This window comes from Notolepis coatsorum (assembly GCF_963971535.1).
Source record: "Notolepis coatsorum genome assembly, chromosome: 4".
Taxonomy (NCBI): Eukaryota; Metazoa; Chordata; class Actinopteri; order Aulopiformes; family Paralepididae; genus Notolepis; species Notolepis coatsorum.
The window spans coordinates 124,858,231-124,879,191 of NC_140168.1; the positions used below are offsets into that span (position 1 = coordinate 124,858,231).

Here is a 20,961-nt window from a genome sequence, read left to right on the forward strand (position 1 = left end):
TTACAGTTTACCTGCCGAGTTGGTGTGTGTTTTGAATTCTGAGGGTAACTGTTATAGTAGTGTGGGGTATACGGTGGACGTCGTTGCAATGTATTGGGGCGGAACAGAGTATTTTAGGGTCATATTTAGTACATTGTCATGAGATACTCCGCTTGCTCTGGCTAACTGCTAACGTGCGCGGACTGATGATGACATCAACTCGACTCGCGAGACATTCGCAGCAGCAAAACAAGTCTATTAATAGCCCGTCCATCGGCGCCGTGCATAAGAAGTTAATTAAACTTGACAGACATTATATCGACGATAATTATCGATAGAGTTATGAAAATAATTTTATAATTTTATCGCGATAACGTTTTTGGCCATATCGCCCAGCCCTAGGTTATGCATTTATTCTGTTATAGTTGTGAGGATCTCTACTGGTACTTTAGCTACATCACGTCATATTTTGGGAAAAGGCTAATAATACGAGCCCTAACACAGGTACTACAGTATAATCAGGGGTGCACCGATATATCGGTCGGGTATCGGTATCGGCCGATAAGTGCCTTGTTGACTGCCATCGGCCTGTCGGCCGATAAGCTCAAATGTGCTGAAGGCAGTAGCCGATAAATATCCATCAATTTGTGTCGCGTCAATCTGACCCACATGTTCAAACTTTGAAAAAAGTTTCAGTCAAGCGACCTGCACAACGCCGCCCCCCCCCCACACACACACACGCTACTGCATCAAAGTTACTTATGATTAACAAAGGCATTCGTTTTGTGGCATTAACGTTATATAGTTACAATAGCATCAGCATATTATTTACCCGAACATATAACATTGTTGTTGGTCATTCATATCTCAGTTCCTTCCTTTGCTCAGAGAGCCCGTACTGAATACCCATTCTGCAATCTGTTAATAAAGTTTTCAATCAGACAAATGTATAGAAAAGCTTTTATTATAACATTCGTTGCAGTAAAATCATTATGCCTCGTTTGGTCATCCTGCGGAGCGCTGGTAATCTACTCGTGGGCCGCGGGGAGCTAACGTTGTTGTTGTCGTTGTTGATGAGCTCTCGTCAAAATCAATGGCGGACTTCCCGGAAGTAAAATAAGAATAAACGCTTGCCGATTGGTGGTAAGAACAGCAGGAGGTGGGTGCTAGCGGTGTGACGTAATTGGCAGAATCGACTGTCAATCAAAATGGTTCTGTTGCAAACTCAGATTATGGAGATATTACTGGAGAACATGGAGCTTTGTTTGAGTGCTCTCTTTTTTTATATTTTATTTTTTAATTATTTTTTAAACAAACATAAACATAATATAAAATTAGATATACAAGCATTAATTAACAGTGCACATCCAATGCAATCACCATTTAAATAAATGTATTATACAAGATATACACCTAATACTTGCTATCTAATACCCTATACACATATGCTCTCGCTCGCTCCCCCCCCCCGGGCCCCCCCTTGGATAATCCATCCATTATCATTCGCTCCTAACCAGGCACTACAATTCATATGCTAGCTTTTATTCTCTCCACCACTTCTAACCACATTGTAATTTTGGATTCACTGAGACCCAAAATTCTTGCTGTAGATATTTCTAGATAAATCACATCGAGATATGTAAGAATCCAGACCTTTCGGCAAATTTTTTTCGGTTGAAACCATTGTGATGCTATCAGCTTTTTAGCCGCTGTGATACCAGATAAAACCAATCTCTTTAGCTGTATAGGGACTGCAAACTCAAAAACATCATTCAACAGTAATACAGAGAGGTGTACAGGTATATTCAGAGTTAAGAGATTTGATAATTGCTGGGTCACTTCTTTCCAGAATATCTTAACTGGTGGGCAGTCCCAATACATGTGCATAAATGTACCCTCATCCACATTTGTACATAAGGTGCATCTGGAGTCTTGTTTAAGACCCATTCTGTTCAATCTTATAGGAGTCAGGTATGTCGTATGAATATAGTTAAGATTAATTTGTTGATGGTCCGGGTTACGTGACGCAAGTCGAACATTTGCCCAGGCTTCTTGCCAATCAAAATGTATTTCCAGGTCTGGTATATCCCTCCTCCAGACTAAGTCTAGGTGGAGGATTTCATACGAGGACGTTAGTAATTGATGATAAAAATCTGATACAAAACCTCTCGATGTCTCTCTTTCATAGAAGAATTTGTGGTATCTGTGGTGTACAATTGGTATCCTTAATGGGACACCATGAGCCTTCAAACATAACAATAACTGTGCGTAAAAATAATATGTGGAACTGGTGAGATAAAATTGTTTGTGTATTTCCTCATAACTACAAAAACCCTGTTTGTTGAAAACATCTCCTAATGTGTGTATGCCCTGCTTTTCCCATCTAGGGAATCTTATAGGTCGTTTTCCAATCAGGAGTGCATTGTTATTGAATAAGGGAGTATGATTATGCCATTTATGTGGGTTCGAATTTTTTTTTTGTGTTTCACGCCATATCCGGATCGCATGAGTAATAATTAGGGATGCACGATAATAAACTCTATAACGTTATTGATAGCTCCGATAACATATAATACATTTTTTGGTTAAAAGAAATCCGGTGTGGGTGGATTTGGATGAAGGGCGCTTGTTTTTATTATAGCCTCCTCCCGTTTTGCCAGTACTGTGGTAAAACTGATAGCGTGTGGTTTAGGAACAGGGAGTTTTTCACAAATCCAGCGCTCCCTTTCTTGGCTGTGACGTAGTCACGTTACATTCGGAGACAGACAGTCGATCTGCCAATTACGTCCCACGGCTTGCACCCACCTCTTCTTCTTACCACCAATCAGAAGCTCTCGTTCGTTTATTTACCTCCGGATTGTCAGCCATTACTCTACTCGGAGCTAACGTTATCTCCCCGCCAGCCACATTGACAAGTACCAGCGCTTATACATTACTGGCAAATGTCTTGTTGCACTTGTGGCAACGAGCGTTGTCAGCATCGACTTTAGTAAAATAGACCCAGACTTTTGAACATTGCGTTCTGTCCGCCATTATGAGAGCAGAGCTGTCTGTACTCGGCAGCGCAGCACCCGTGTCTGTGTGTGTGTGTGTGTGTGTGTGTGTGAGTGAGTGAGTGAGTGAGTGTGTGTGTGTGTGGGAGGGGAAGAGAGGAGAGAGCACAGCAGGCAGAGAGCACAGAGCTCCCCGTGCAGGCAGAGACACAGAGGCAGGAGAGATAGACAACTGCCAACAAGATTAGTTTGCGACGTTTAAATTCCTCAAAAAAAAATCAATATTGTGCATCCCTAGTAATAATGGGGCCAAATTTCAGTTCGCATTGCTTAATTGATCATTTGGTGTATACTATGTCCTGCAGTCTATGTGGTGCTACTATATTTACTTCTAAATTTCTCCAGGATACTGATGCTTGGGGATCAAACCAGGTTGTCAGTGGTCTTAAAGTGTACGCCTTAAAATAGTGGAAAGAATCTGGAAATGTCATACCTCCGTCGGCTTTGTTTCTCTGTGCGGTGGATCTTTTTATACGTGGTGGTTTGTTATTCCAAATAAATCTGTATGCGGAAGAGTGTAATTTTTTCCAGTAACCATCTGGAGGGGGTAACGGTAGCATTGAGCTGATGAAGTTGATTCTAGGTAGGACATCCATCTTAACTATTGATACCCGTGCCTGTACTGAGTTTTTAAGTTTTGACCACCTGTCAAAGTCGTATTTGATTTTATTTTGGATTTTTATGTAATTGTGCTTCAACGTTTGGCTTATGGTAGGGAATACTTCAACTCCCAAACATCTAAAGTGTTTAACCATTGGTATTTCTTCTGGAAGGAGTATATATTTTTTTGCAGGGGCGTTAAGTGGAAGAAAAGCCGACTTTGGCCAATTTATCTTAAATCCCGATAGATCGCCAAAGTCATCAATCAACTTGAGAAGATGAGGCATTGCGGTGTTGGGGTTTTGCATGAACAGTATTACGTCGTCCGCATATAAACACATTTTATGTTGTGTGCCCTTGATTACGATTGGTTCTATGGATTGGGATTGTCTTATATATTGTGCTAAAGGCTCTAATGATAAATCGAATAGTCCGGGACTAAGAGGGCAACCCTGTCTAGAAGAGCGTGATACCGGAAAGATTTCGGAGGTGATTATACCTGTTGTAATCATGGCCGATGGGTCTTTGTATAATACTTTAATCATATCAATGAATCCTTTTCCTAACCCCATCCTTTCTAATACTGCCCATAGATACGACCATTCCAACCTATCAAATGCTTTCATCGCATCCAGGGACAGCATCACCTTACTGTAGGTGTGGTGTCGTCCTTGCTGGCATCTAGTACGTGTAGTAATCGTCTTATGTTATCCGTGATCAAGCGGCCTCTTATGAAGCCAGTCTGATCCGGATGAACTAAAGACGTCATATGTTTTTGAAGTCTGATGGCTAATACCTTAAGAGTACAGTTTGATATCGGTTCCGAGGAGGCTTAAGGGTCTATAACTACCGCACTCGTGGGGTCTTTGTCTTTTTTAAGGAGGACTGTTATGAGTGCAATATTGTCGTTCTTATGGAAGTTCCCCTCCTTGACTGAGTATAAAATCATATTAAGTAATAGGGGTCCAATTATGTCCCAACTGGTACATTTCTGGTGGGATACAGTCTCTTCCTGGAGCCCTACCACTTTGCATTTCGGATATGGCCTTCCTGAGTTCATCTAGTGTGATGGGTGTTTCTAACTGTTTAGCGTCATCCTCTGATAGTTTGGGGAGGTTAATTTGATTAAGATATGTGTCCATTTTGTTTTGATCGAAAGTCGTTTCTGATTTATACAAGTTGGAGTAGAACTCTTTGAATGTCGCGTTTATTTTTTTAGGGTGTGTAACAAGTCCTTGTTGTGCTTTAATGGTAGTTATATCTGCAAATTTTGCGTTGACTCTTAATCGCATAGCTAGTAGGTGACTTGGTTTAGAACCTTGAGAGTAATGCTGTTGTCTTGTGCTACGTATTTGTACTTCAGATTGTTGTTTATAAATGGCATTAATCTCTTTTTTTAGCACATTAATTTGAGTTTCCAGTCGAACAGAGTCGTTGTATTGTAAAGAAGTAAATAACGTAGAGTAAAGCGTTTCCAGTTCCGCCAGTTTTGAGCAACGATTCTTGCGTATTTTGGAGGAAAAGCACCCGGTGAAATCCTTGATCAATCTCTTTACCGACATCCATAACATTCTGGGGTCCTGCACCGAATTCGCATTCTCCAGTAGGAATACAGAGAGAGCTTCTTTGAGTTGTGAAATGAATTCCTTGTTATTAAGCAGCATCGAGTTAAATCGCCATCTTGTGGCTCGGGATGACAGTATACCAAATGATCCTTTTAGGAGTAAATAACAGTGATCTGATAATGCATTGGGTACCATTTCCACATCATAGTTATCAAATAGTCTCGGGGATGCAAAAACATAATCTATTGCAGATCGACAAGAGTACGTCCGGGTCGTGGGGTTGAGTGATCGCCATAGATCATTTACACCTGTGTTCTTCGACCAATCCTTTAACGCATTAGATGAATTTTTCTGTTCGTTGGAAAAGGAGGGATAAGATTTATCCATCCCTGGATCCCAAATGGCATTAAAATCCGCACCAATTATAAATGAGTATTCAGGAAGGTCTAAGTGTAGTGAAGAAATTAGCTTCGTACAAATTTGGGGCGTATACCGCTACCAACGCTATTTTCCTGTTCTTGTATACAATCTTAGCTATAGTTATCAGACCATCTGCATCAGACCATACTCCCTTCAATTCAATATCCAACTTCCGTTTTACGACTATGGCAACCCCACGGGTTCTCGTTCCAAAGGAAGAGTGACTAATGTTTAGGGCTGTCTTAAATACTTCGAAGCTTCGAACGATGGCACAAGCTTCGAACATTTAAAAAAAAATCGAAGTTTAAAAAAAAACAATTTTTAATTTTTTTTTAACTTCGATTTTTTTTTATGTTCGAAGCTTGTGCCATCGAAATAACGTGTATCCATTCAACTAGCTGCTGTACTGCTATGGTAGCTAGCGTAGCCGCAATGCTATGGCCGATCCCATTCACGTTAGCATGTAAGCTAACAACAAGAGCTTTAGGTTTAGTCTCTCGCTTTTTGAGAGACATAAACTCTCCGCTCTTGGTGGTACATTGTGTTGATGACTCTGCACCCCCCCTTAACAACTGTTTGTATTGAGCCGTATTGTATTGTACCCATTCTGCAATGTTAAATAACGTTTATCCATTCAACTAGCTGCTGTACTGCTATGGTAGCTAGCCTAGCCGCAATGCTATGGCCGATCCCATTCACGTTAGCATGTAAGCTAACAACAAGAGCTTTAGGTTTAGTCTCTCGCTTTTTGATAGACATAAACTCTCCACTCTTGGTGGTACATTGTGTTGATGACTCTGCACCCCCCCTTAACAACTGTTTGTATTGAGCCGTATTGTATTGTACCCATTCTGCAATGTTAAATAACGTTTATCCATTCAACTAGCTGCTGTACTGCTATGGTAGCTAGCCTAGCCGCAATGCTATGGTCGATCCCATTCACGTTAGCATGTAAGCTAACAACAACAGGTTTAGTCTCTCGCTTTTCGATTTTCATTTTCTATTTTTATTTTTTACTTCGATTTGTGTGTGTGTGTGTGAACAATCCACTTTATTTATAGAGCACATTTAAAAACAACAAAGTTTACCAAAGTGCTGTACAAGTCCCACAACATAAGATACATTTTTATTTATTTTTTTTTATCGAAGCTTCGAATTAAAATCGAAGCTCGGCCCCGAAGCTTCGATTGCCAAAAAAGGCTTCGAAGGTCAGCCCTACTAATGTTATGGTATATGTTGTCCGCTAATGTAGCTTTGTCTTCCACTAAAATGTGCGTTTCGCTTAGCAGAGCCACGTCAACCGGTTTGTTTTTCATCAGTGTGAGCACGCTTTTGCGTTTGTGTTGATTATTTATTCCCCCAGTATTCCAGATCATTATATTCAAACTAGCCATAATCTATACATGTTGTTGTGTAGTTGTTGGTAATGCTTCTGGAGTGCGAATCTACAATGGATATACATCCAACTATTGAGGTCCCGTTGAGAGCCGAGCTTAAAAACATACATATATACAAATAATAATCCCCTAAGTCCCCCTCCCTCAGAGAGTCGTACAGGGCTGTGTTCCATAGACACACCCTACGCATATGACTCCCTCCCTTAAACCACCGGATTGCCCAAAATGAGCCTTCTACCCCTAACCTTCCTATGCTAATTGCCATAGGATCTAAAACTTTCATTCTAATTTAATAGAATGTCACTCTTGGTCTAACGCCTTCCCATTAATGTAATAAAAATAGTGTGAAAAATGAAAAATATACCTCCATTGGTATATTTATTTGAACCTTCTACTAACTTGTATATGTTGGAACCTTCAAAAAAAGGGAGAAAAAGAAAAGAGAAAAAAAACTAAAAAAATAAGAAATTAAATAAAACTCAACAAAAAAAATAGATTTCTAGAACTAAATTATGCAAATCCCTAAAGCAGTGGAGCAATTGCTTAAAATATTAAAATAACCTTGTCATTCTTATACCTTTAGACAAGGATGATGTTTTTAAAACCTTATTGAACTTCCATATCTGGTTCATATGCATATACATACCGGATGTTATTGTTACAGGCCTTCATTGTAGGAGTACAGTTTATTCTAGAAAGTTGTAGAATACCCTTGTAAATTTGTAAACACTGATGTTATGTTCCAGAATATCCTTCCTGTCCAAGAGTTATGTCCTTCTAGTGTTTTCCAGTATATTCCAGTGTGTCCCTGAACGGTCGAAAGAAGAATCCAGAATATTCCAGAGTGTTCCCAATGTCAATGTTGGATTATTGCCTGCCCAAAAACCAGAAATCTATAAATATAGTGCCTATCGTTTCGTATTAAACACTTTGTGCCTCAGTGTTGCCTACAGGCATATCTGCTGTCGCTTTTGTAGTTGAGCCGTGGCAAAGTCATTCTAATAAAAATAATAAAAAGTAAGAAAAAGAGAGAGATGAATAGGCTTGTCTTCTGAGACGGGCCTATGGTGCGACCGGCCCCCGGGGGCCGATATCATGTTGCCTCATGTATTCTTCTGCGTCTTTACGCGAGTGTAACCCGAATCTTTTACCATCTTCCCCCAAGATGGAGAGACGCTGGGTAGCGAAGGCTGGGTTTGAGTTTTCTCCTGTAGAGTTTCTGCAGCACCTCTTTGTAAGGGGCACGTCGGGAAATGGCCTCCCTGCATAAATCCTCGTAGAAAGACACTGGTTTGTCATTATATTTCAGTCTCCCCCATTGATTGCGTGCCTCTCTGATGATCGCGTCTCTTATTTCTGTTTTGCGCAGAGTAGCAATGATAACCCTCGTCTTGTTGCCTTTGGGGTCCCGTGTACTAGGGATGTCCGATATTATCGGCCGACCGATATTATCGGCCGATATCGGCAGTAAAATGTGATATCGGAAAATATCGGTATCTGTAAAAAAAAAAAAAAAAACAATAACATTTTTTTTTTTTTTTTTTAACCTTTATTTACCCAGGCAAGCAAGTAAGAACCAATTCTTATTTTATTTATTGTCAAAAGTATGCATGTTGGTTTAATTCAACAACAAGAGATATGTAATGTTAATCTTTACTTTTTTAATTATCATATTTTGCACAGATAATGCTTACATTTAGAAAGCCTTTTGAATGCATCCAGTGAAATTATTAGTTACCTGAAATTATTCCGTTTTTTTGGGGGGAAACCCTGCATATATCGGTATCGGTTGATATCGGTATCGGTATCGAAATTAAGAGTTGGACAATATCGGAATATCGGTATCGGTAAAAAAGCCAATATCGAGCATCCCTACCGTGTACCGATTCTATAACAATGGTCCACTAACGGCACTGTGGGGAGGATCTGTTTACCTAGAATTCCAGCTAACACTGTTGGAAATGTGTCGTCTGTCCAATCCCACAATACGGACATTATATCTACATCTATATCTATATTAGGGCTGGGCGATATGGAAAAAATCATATCGCGATAACGATATGATAATGTTATCATATTTCTCGATATCGATAATTATCGAATTGTTATAAGTATTAATATTTTTTTTTTTAACAACAGATGTATGTTTATTTTGCAGCAATTCTTTGTCATTGCCGCCATCTTTAGTGTTACATCCCCTCACACTCCAGTTCTCAGGCTGCAGCTGGTTTAAAAGCTAAAGTAAACCGGCTTCTCTGCTGGCTGTGGCTCCAGGGGAGTTGAACAGTTCTGGCTCTGCTAGTTTATTTTCGATCTTTTGGCGCTTTTTTGGTGGACAAACCACCGCACATGTGCACCGTGACTCGTGACTGGAGTCTAGTTCTGCTAGCACACATAGCCTACTGTGTACAGACGGTTTCAAACTGTATTTTAAATTAGAAAGCAAACAAAATAAATGGACAAGAGAAAGATAAATCTCAATTTGGTCAGTATTGTCATTTGGACAAGCAAAGCCATTACTTTAAGTTGCAGGCAAGAAAGACAAGTCTGTCCACCACCTCTGGTTTTAAAACTGCCCTGTTGCAGGTCACAAAAAAAAAGAAAAACGATTTTTCGATTTTTTTTTAATTTCTATATTCGATATCGATTATTAAAATATATCGCGATATTTATCGTTATCGTTATATCGCCCAGCCCTAATCTATATCTAATGACGTTCGGTCTCGAGCCGCCTCTCCATTGCTTCCTCTTCAATGTCTTGTATTTTCTTCCAAAGCGCTTTGTCCACCTGTTGTATCTCCGCCGCTAGCTCCATGAATCCATCGTGAACAGTCTTCTTGTTCTCCTCGACTTTCAATGTGATTTCGAGCACAGTGTTTTCCACTGCAGTAATACGCTCGGTTTGATTTGCGGCCGCTATTTTAACCTCTTCGAATTTAGCATCGATGTGTAATTTGAAGTCGTCCATCCGATCCTTTATCAGGTTAGTCAGAGACCTGAAATCGGGTGGTGTATCCTCCCTGCCTGTATCAGTTGCGGTTGTAAGAGCGTTGGGAGTCACGGCGGTATTGTCGGATATTTTCTTCTCAATTTCCACTGCTTTCTCTTTCACGGAGCTCATCCCCGCCGGTGCCGTTATATTGTCGTCTGCTGTCTCCCTCTCGGGGCAAGTCGTCATCGGGCCCGTTATATTATCAGCAACTGTCTCCCCAACGGGGCAAGTCAACATCGGTGCCGTTGTACTGGCCGCTGCTGTATCCCTCGATGAGCGTGTCACAGCTTGCTCCGTTGTACTGTCTACTCCGTGTTTCTTTCCAGTCTCTTTCTTTTCCTTAGGTCCCATGTTGAATCTTTATTTCTTTTGATATAGTTAGTAGGTCTTATTTAATATATACGATGAGGTTTAAACGAAGTGTTGTGCAAATAAGGTTTTGAAGCGAAATCAACGTTGACGGGAGCGGAGCTTTGACCAAACGTGTCTGCTACATGTTGTTCTCAAACGGGAAGTCCAGTGAGTGCTGTCTCTTAACACTTTGCCGCCCGACCACGAGTTAATACGGGTTTCGAGTCCATGCGTTGTGGACAGAATCACGTATAAAGCTGTGGCAAGTTGTTATTGCTTTTATATCATTTTAATAACCGGGTCAAGGTCGCGGAGCGGCACTGCATATATTCCCTAGTCTGTGAATTCGAGGATGTGCAATACCGGCCAGATCCTCTTAGGGGCGCCATCGCTCCACTGCAGTATGCCCTGTGGGCGAATGGATAACTTTTTTTTCCCCCTTTCAATGGAGATTTTTAGTACCCGGATTCTGAACCAGCATCATGTACCGTGGATTACGTTTCGAATCGCAGATTTCACCATGGAATAAGGGGATTTATCATCAGCCAATGGACATATTGATCTACCAGATGCCGATCGATAACGGGGAAATGCTCGGGGGTATCCCACCGGCTTATGGTAAGATCTTTTTCACATAAATTACAGCCGGATCAGAGCTTGCTATGATACGCAACCAGCCGAGCAGCGTATGTGGCTAGTTACACGACCACTGTTATTGGTAATCAATAGGGGTGTAACGGTACACAAAATCCACGGTTCGGTACGTACCTCGGTTTTGAAGTCACGGTTCGGTATTCTTTCGGTACAGTGGGGGGGGGGGGGGGGGGGGGCGCGATACCAGTGCATACATTAAAGTTTTTTTTTTAATTATTATATAAATTATCCTTTTTTTCTTTTTCTTTTATACAGCTACTGTTTTATATATACTGTTTTTTAGTAATAACTAGAAAGTAATGGTATTTATTCAACAACAGGTGCTTGATTATGATACTAATACAAATCTATACACTGAGTATGGGGCTGCAGCACTGCAGATATACCCTACTCCAACGATCCACACGGACATTACACGGTGTTGCACTCGTTACCAAGTGGCTCTGCAGATATACCCTACTCAGTCTACAAGGCTCCGTTGGAGAGGATCTGTTGTGATTTTTGCACAATAAATATTCAACAGTCTCTTTTGAGACTCCGCCTCAGACTCTTATCATTTGGCACTAAAAGCTAAACATTGTCACCGATATGGCTGTCCGCAACATGTCATTAATTGTGTACGCGAGGTGGTTCAGTGACGACGCTAACGTGAGCTAGGTTAGCTAGCATGAGCTACCGGCAGATGGAAAGACTGTAACTTTACTGGTGAAAATGTGATTTACGTTGGAATACTCCTTTGCCAACTTGCTGTACTTTGCTTGCAGGTCTGCAGCCATTATTGCTGGATTATGAATAGTCCCAACTTTAGCCAAGGTAACGTTAAGCTAAAACTAGCTCTTCAGCTAATGCTAACACCAGCAAGCGAACCCATCAGAGCTCCCCGTCACACTGCTCTGTCGGGAGGATGGCATTTAAGAAAGTATCTGCTGTTAAAATGACAAACAGCATTGACACTTTAATTCACGGTCGGTTAAACACACGTTTGTTTTATAATGCTCACAGCAGACCGCAGTGTTGTTGATAAATTACGTGGGGCCGGGGGAATTTAAGTTCCGCAAAAAAAGGTTCCGCACCGTTGCAATCGTACGGTGCACAGCCCGTACTGTACCGGAGGACCACATTGACGCGGTACAGTACGTATCCGCGTACCATTACACCCCTAGTAATCAATAATAATAAACGACGTCCCCCGCCCCCCCCCCCCTTTCATGCATACATGCTTAGGGACATTCCCAATGATATGCAGTTTGAGTTATTTCTTTATGTAAAACGGAAATGCCGTTGAATATAACGTTAGCAGCTATTAGCCCTAGGGCTGGGCGATAAAACGATAACGATAATCATCGCGATAAATTATTTCCTCGAAATAAACATGAAACGTGGTCGCAAAGTTTCGATATATCGATTTTCCAAGCTTGGATATCAGCGCACACGCACTAACAACCAATCAGTGAAGGAGATGGCGACAGCGAAGGAGACCCGCGGTGCACCTCTGGGCAGTAAACAAGGCTGGCTAGGATCATTAGCTTGCACGCCGCTATTTTATAGTTTACGTGCGGAGTGGGTGTGTGGCGTGAATTCTGAGGGTAACGGTTAGAGTAGTGTGGGGTATGCGGTGGACGTCGTTGCAATGTATTGGGGCTAGGGGTGGACGGTATAAACGGTATACGGTATAAACGGTATCAATTTGCTCTACGGTATGGATTTTGACTATACCTTGTAACCGGTAGAGCAGCTCTAAAATAGCAATGACGTCATGTAACCACAGCGCGACTATTTCACTCGTATTTGCCCCTAAAAATAGATAGAATTAGTTATAGATAATAGATATGTGCGAAATGGAAAAAGTTATTTAGGAGCACAGAGGCTTCGCGCAGTGGGCGTGAACACGCAATTAATAAACACAGAAGCGAACTAGCTCTTCAGCCCTGCGTTGCACACAGCTGTGTGACTTCTCTCGCGAGTCGCGCAGTTTCTATGTGTAATGTAAACTCTGCAACGAGTCCAATGGTCTAACATGCTTTGCATCCTCGCCATTCTGGAATGCCCACGTCGCGCTAAAACCTTATGTAATGTTAACTGTCGATGTGCTGGTAGCCTCGGCAAGCTAACGTTAGCTTGCTCCAGCAGCTTGTCGATGTGCTGGAGCCTCGGCAAGCTAACGTTAGCTTGCTCCAGCAGCTTGTCGATGTGCTGGAGCCTCGGCAAGCTAACGTTAGCTGGCTCCAGCAGCTTGTTGATGTGCTGGTAGCCTCGGCAAGCTAACGTTAGCTTGCTCCAGCAGCTTGTCGATGTGCTGGAGCCTCGGCAAGCTAACGTTAGCTTGCTCCAGCAGCTTGTGATGTGCTGGTAGCCTCGGCAAGCTAACGTTAGCTGGCTCCAGCAGCTTGTCGATGTGCTGGAGCCTCGGCAAGTTAACGGTAGCTGGCTCCACTAGCAGCCCCCTCCCTCTCTCTCTCCCTCTCTCTCTCTCTCTCTCTCTGCTAACAATCCTGATTCGATTCTTGAACCTATTTAATTAAAAAGGAAGATATTGATGGACATTAGCTATAGTATAGCTCAGCAGCTGTACCAGTGTTTACCCCTTCAGAAGCATTTATATAGACATTTTAAGATACCGTGATATATATCGTTACCGTCTATGCTTCAAATTATACCGTGATATAAATTTTAGACCATACCGTCCAGCCCTAATTGGGGCGGAACGGAGTATTTTAGGGTGATAGTTAGTACATTGTCGTGGGATACACCGCTTGCTCTGGCTAACTGTGTCCATTCTTATAATGCATATGATCCAGTGGCGGTAGGTTGTCCCCTGGTGGAATATAATAATCTATGCACTGGGCCGTGTTTACTGCGTAGAAAAACGTCCGCGGACTGATGACGACATCAACTTGAGACAAGACATTCAGTTTTGGTGGTTTGAAATCACGCGGCATAATCACTAGGGGTGGGACGATACATCGATCCAGATCGATACATCGATGTAATTATCAACAATCGAATCGGATCGATGCAATGTAATAAGATCGATTCATATCGATACTCTTATTTTGAAAATCCTGTGGCGAGTCTCATATCCGCCCAAGAACAACAGCAGTAGCTCCGTGTGTGTAGACGTTACAGCATAGCATTCTCCCTTTCTGTGTGTGTGTGCGCGCGTCTTTGGAAAGACCAGATGAGGTCAGAGGAGTTTGATGTTTAAATGTTATTTAAACATAAACAATATAATACATAATAAATGTAGGCCTATACATGATCATGCAACATCAACAAATTGTTGTAGGAACGGTTTGGGAGAGGGAGGTAGGGAGGGGTTTTAGGTTGAGTTTTGAGTTCCAAAAAATGGAGCTTAAAGTTTAAAGCTCAATATATCAAAACGTGGCACTTTACAGTGAACAGGAGGTCTATTTGTATTAAAAACAATAGATTGATTTTCCTTTAAATGTCTGGAAGAGCTCAAAAATACAAATGTCAAATGATATTTTCGTTAACTTTTTTTAGTTGATCTAAATGTTACTGATTGTGTTAAATGGGCATATGATATCATCTCATATCGATTGCAGGCACCTGAATCTAATCTAATCGTATTGTATCGTGAGAGACTTTGTGATATCGGCAAATATCGTATCGTTGTCCAAAGAATCGATATCGTATCGTATCATGATGAAACTGGTGATTCCCACCCCTAATAATCACAAGAAACATTCATTCAGACTGTGTTGGATATAACAAAATGGATTTATATGGATTATGGACTTGGACACATTCATGGAGAATTCAAGCCGGGACCACAACGCTTCTCAAAGGGTTGGCTCGACACGCGACGGCTCTCCAACTCGTCTCGTAGTGACGTCTTCGACTCTTCGTTCTACCGCAGCAAAACAAGTGAGTCTATTAATAGCCCGTCGGCGCCGGACATAAGAAGTTAATTAAACTTGACAGAAATGTATATCGACGATAATTATCGATATCGAGTTATATGAAAATAATTGTATTATTTTATCACGATAACGTTTTTGGCCATATCGCCCAGTCCTAATTAGCCCTATAACTAGCCTTCCAGAAAATATACGAGACAAAATCCGCTATAATGCTTATATTCACGGCGCTATAAAATGACAACCTATTGATGCATTTTTTTTTTTTTAAGCCATTCTGAAGGGACGGTTTATGAACTCAATTGACAATGAGAATGGACAGATAGCAATACTATAAAGTATAGATTTAGCTCTACAAAAAGACACCGGTCTGTTTACAAAAGCTGGTTTACATTAGACAGGTCCCAGCGGTCGCCAATGTGTTAAACTCTTAAAACTCATACACTTTTGTCTTTTTAGTCAAGTTAGTCTGTTGAAGATGAAAGCCAGTGGGTATTGTATGACTCAGACTTCAGCAATAATCATGAGCATTATAAAATATAAAAAACACACATGGCATGATGGAATACCATAAACATATTTCTTGATGTTTCCTTTTTTAAGTAAGTAAAGAGGCCTATGTTGATATCGGTGAGCACAATTTGTAACACAAAAAGAGAGACGTGTAGCCTATTTATTTATTTATTTAATATTTTATTTATTCATTTTATTATTATTATTTTATTTGTTGCCATGCCTAAAATAATAGTCAAGCATAGGGCTAACACATTTTCATAAACAATAATATAATTTTTTGTTATATGGTTATAATAAAAGCTTTTCTATACATTTGTCTGATTGATTGATTGAAAACTTTATTAACAGATTGCAGAATGGGTACAATACAGTACAGCTCAATACAACAACAGTGCTAAGACTGGAGGATGAAGACCAGAAAAAGACTTTCGGCTTTTTTACATAAGGGTCCTCCATTTTCAATTCATCAAAACATTTAGAGACATACAAATATACAGTAGTTTCATAAAAAAAATTTAAAATTACAAAAAAATAAATATATATATATTTATTAACTTTTTTTTCTTTCTTTTTTTGCCACAAATATCGGTATCGGCCGATTGTGTTAGTTGAACAATCGATATCGGTATCGGCCACAAATTTTCATATCGGTGCATCCCTAAGTATAATCGCAATTAGCCCAAGCCAACTACAATATAACTATGCTTTTGAAATGCTAACAATAAGATAGACTATTACAATGTAGGCCTAAATAATAGAATGTCATGCAATAATAGCACCTTACTACAAGCCAGAACTCCAGAACAGATTACAAACTTTAATAGCAGCCTGGTATCACTACTACAGTAACATCAGCCTCCACCTGAGTGGAGCAGAGATGCTGTGTTGCATTTATAAATGTGCATGTTATGATGTTAGCCTCCACCTGAGTGGAGCAGAGATGCTGTGTTGTGTTTATAAATGTGCATGTTATGATGTTAGCCTCCACCTGAGTGGAGCAGAGATGCTGTGTTGCGTTTATAAATGTGCATGTTATGATGTTAGCCTCCACCTGAGTGGAGCAGAGATGCTGTGTTGTGTTTATAAATGTGCATGTTATGATGTTAGCCTCCACCTGAGTGGAGCAGAGATGCTGTGTTGTGTTTATAAATGTGCATGTTATGATGTTAGCCTCCACCTGAGTGGAGCAGAGATGCTGTGTTGTGTTTATAAATGTGCATGTTATGATGTTAGCCTCCACCTGAGTGTAGCAGAGATGCTGTGTTGTGTTTATAAATGTGCATGTTATGATGTTAGCCTCCACCTGAGTGGAGCAGAGATGCTGTGTTGTGTTTATAAATGTGCATGTTATGATGTTAGCCGTGCCCTTGAGTGGAGAGGTGGGGGGGGACACGAAAATAACTACACATGTGAAAGCCAAGGTCTACAGAACTACAGATATGGCCTTCATTATCCGATCAAAACACAACATCAATGTCACTCTCAGGCCTGCCATGCTAAACTGCTCAGTTCAGTTATGACTTTACTCATTATGGAATTGGCCAGTGTATGTCTACTCTAACGTTGTCCATATTGACATACTGTGTCATCTCATCTTGAATACAGTTCATGTAGGCTCCCTTTAAGAATAAAGATAACATAAATCAATCAGAGCTAGCAGGTCAGTTAGCTAGGATTATTAAACTATTAGCCAAGTGGCAATACGTACCAGTCGTGCAGAGTTGATAGTTGCGACACTGGATGGTATCAGGGTTTTAAACACGTCCCTGCAACCTCTCGATAAGCGAAGGTATCGGTGGGCCATGCTGACCCGTCTGTCTGGAACCCAGATCACAGTCAGATTAAAGAACAGGACTGCTTCTTCAGATCACAGTCAGATTAAAGAACAGGATGGTTCTTCACACCGCGACACAACTCACACGCCATGTTTTCTGTCATCGAAAAGGGACATGTGACGTCATGACGTCTATTTCGACGTAAGGTCAATCGCGTCTCTACAATTCGTAGCCGCATTTCTGCAGACCCCTCTCTGATTGGTTGAACTCTATTTTTGCAGACCCCTCCCATTTCTGCAGACCCCTCTCTGATTGGTTGAGCGAAGCCCCTCTCTGATTGGCCCCCCGCATGAGCCGAGACAAGCTCCTCTAGCCAGGAGTCGAAACTCCGTTAACTCCAGAGAGAGAGGCTGAACGCAATTTATACGCATGGAAGTATTGATTACGCCATAACGAATCATTAAAAAAATATACCGTTAACTGGAATATGTTGTGTGTGCCTTTACACATGTTGGATAGGATTATGTAATTGGTTTGTATAGCGTCGCGTATAACGTTATTTCGCGTGACTTCACGGTTTATTCACATTTCACAACACAGCCAGCGGTCAACTTGTTTACACTCCCCACTTACTGTACAATGTAACATTTAGATTAACCCAGTTGTCTATCTGTATGTCATATGTTACGATGAATTGAAAATGGGGGACCCTGATGTAAACAAGACGAAAGTCTTTCTCTGGGGTCTGCATTCCCTTAACAATTGTATGTATTGAGCTGTACTGTGTACTGTATACCCATTCTGCAATCTGTTAATAAAGTTTTCAATCAATTCAATCAATCAATAACTAGACAGTTACAATATAACATTTAGATTAATTAACCCAGTTAATGCCTTAAGAGAGAGAGGCTGGTGGTCAAGTCAAGAGTTATTTGTCACAAGTTGTTTATTAGCCTAGACATTTTCAATTCATCATCTTGTTTACATCAGGGTCCCCCATGTTCAATTCATGATAACATATATGACATACAGGTAGACAGATGGACAGTACTGCTACATTTAGACATTTATGACATACCAGATTTTGAACTTGTGGTAGGCCTAGACATTTTCAATTCATCGTCTTGTTTACATCAGGGTCCCCCATGTTCAATTCATGATAACATATATGACATATATGTATGGGCCACTCTCCAGGTGACCTGCATCGACCTTGCCCACACCAGGATCTCCTCCTCAGACTGGTGAGTCATTCGCACAGTGGCCTCAAAAGAGGTATGGTCAACGCAGGTCCAGGATGGGTTCACCGCACTCTGTACGTGCAGACATGATATGTGTAACCCTTCGGTAAAAGTCCTTCAACACACAAGCAACAAGATGTTATTTTTTTGAAAGCCAGTAAATACTGACAAAAAAAGCATAGACACTTAGAAGAAGCAATGTATAGTCCCCCCCACCCAACCTCCTCCAATGTACAGTTTCTACGTCAAATGTATAGCCTTTCTTTTCTGGACTCTTTTTGTATCACAAACAGTACTGTATTTGTAAATCTGGTATGTCATAAATGTCTAGATGTAGCAGTACTGTCTATCTGTCTACCTGTATGTCATATATGTTATCATGAATTGAACATGGGGGACCCTGATGTAAACAAGACGATGAATTGAAAATGTCTAGGCCTACCACAAGTTCAAAATCTGGTATGTCATAAATGTCTAGATGTAGCAGTACTGTCCATCTGTCTACCTGTATGTCATATATGTTATCATGAATTGAACATGGGGGACCCTGATGTAAACACGACGATGAATTGTGAAATGTGAATAAACCGTGAAGTCACGCGAAATAACGTTATACGCGACGCTATACAAACCAATTACATAATCCTATCCAACATGTGTAAAGGCACACACAACATATTCCAGTTAACGGTATATATCTTTTAATGATTCGTTATGCCGTAATCAATACTTCCATGCGTATAAATTGCGTTCAGCCTCTCTCTCTGGAGTTAACGGAGTTTCGACTCCTGGCTAGAGGAGCCTGTCTCGGCTCATGCGGGGGGCCAATCAGAGAGGGGCTTCGCTCAACCAATCAGAGAGGGGTCTGCAGAAATGGGAGGGGTCTGCAAAAATGGAGTTCAACCAATCAGAGAGGGGTCTGCAGAAATGCGGCTACGAATTGTAGAGACGCAGGTCAATCGAGACCGCCCGCGTGTAGTCTTTTACCAACAAACTTGCAGTTCCGCGTTCGGGTTCCGCGATCTGATTGGCCGCGCGTTTGATTGATTGATTGATTGATTGAAAAGTTTATTAACAGATTGCAGAATGGGTACAGTACAGTACAGCTCAATACATACAATTGTTAAGGGGATGCAGACCAGAGAAAGACTTTCGTCATGTTTACATCAGGGTCCCCCATTTTCAATTCATCATATGACACACACGACATACTGCAGACAGTACTGCTACATCTATACATTTATGACATACCAGATTTGCAAATACAGTACTGTTTGTGATACAAAAAGTGTCCAGAAAAAGAGTGTATATACATTTGACATAGAAACTTTGGGTAGGTGGGGTGGGGTTGGGTGGGTGCGGCTGTACATTGGAGGGGGGGGGGGGGGGGGGGGGGGTGTTGGGTAGGGGGGTCGACGACACTGTACACTGGGGGACGACACTGTACACTGTACATTGGAATACTGACAAAGCCTACATAGATCTCACCTGGTCGGGGACAGACCCTTAGCTTAGTATGGTTAGTTCAGTTTATGTGTTGGAGTAGGGTTGATGGGAACATAGTCAGGATGTCTGTTTATTGCTCCCATGTCTACCTATTGCGGACATGGGAGCTCTTCTAAACCCTTTCCCTATCTCTCTGTGAGTGGATGTCTCGCGTGTGTGATACTGTCAAGGTGATGATCTTCCCTGCGCCGTCCTCGACGTGGCCTACAGTGTCGAGTGCAGTGGCTGTTCTACCTCAAACTGGATCTGAGCACCACAGGCGCGGTGGATCTGCTCTACGCCGTCCTCAGTTTGACCTACCGCGTATAACCGTGCCCGCTCTGCTTCAACTGGATCCGAGTGGTTCTCCTGCCCTCTGGGGAGAGTGACCTTGAGCCATCAACTTATTTTTCATACCAGCGCATGTATTCCTATACCTTTTTGTTGTTAGTTCTATTATTATTTAAATTTTTTAATGTTCTTAAAATGTTCTCCTGGACTTCTCAGGAGGCCAACTAATCATTGATCTCCTCTCCATGATGGAAATACCATGATATTACCATTGGTATCATGGTTTAAACTGGATTGTACCATGGAATTATTCAAGTACAAATTTGGCAGTACCATGGTAAATTATTTATAAAATGGCTGGTACCATGGTAAAACTGAAATTATAATCACCTATTCAAAAACGATTCTATCACCTATAGTCTGCTGGTAGACAGTACAAACCTCTCACGACCAAGGCCTCCCATTACTTCCACAAGCTGTCAGCATTGTGTATTAACATATAGTATAATCAGATGTCTCTTCAGTTCTACAGCAGAAATAGAAAGTTTCAAACTGTAACTTGTATCAACATTTATAAGGAGTTTCATAGGCCACTTAGATAGCACAAGGCCTATGCCACTCATAATGTTTGATGTACAATGTACAATTTGCAACCATTTCTTCAGTAGAACACGCAAAGACATGTATCTGATTATACTGTAAGATTCCCATTTTGGAAAATGACATGTATCATGGTTTTTCGAGGCTATAAAACACTTGTC

At 41.2% G+C, this 20,961-nt stretch overlaps 1 protein-coding gene across 1 annotated transcript in view; it reads right to left on the reverse strand.

Moving 5' to 3' along the window:
* Positions 1-17,340, reverse strand: part of afg3l2 (AFG3-like AAA ATPase 2) — a 251,039-nt gene extending 233,699 nt beyond the window's left edge. Inside the window, exon 1 of the mRNA XM_084311762.1 lies at positions 17,117-17,340. Coding sequence (XP_084167888.1) covers positions 17,117-17,212 — 96 coding nt within the window. The 5' untranslated portion in view covers positions 17,213-17,340. The remainder of the gene's footprint in view (positions 1-17,116) is intronic.
* Between the last annotated feature and the right edge of the window lie 3,621 nt (positions 17,341-20,961).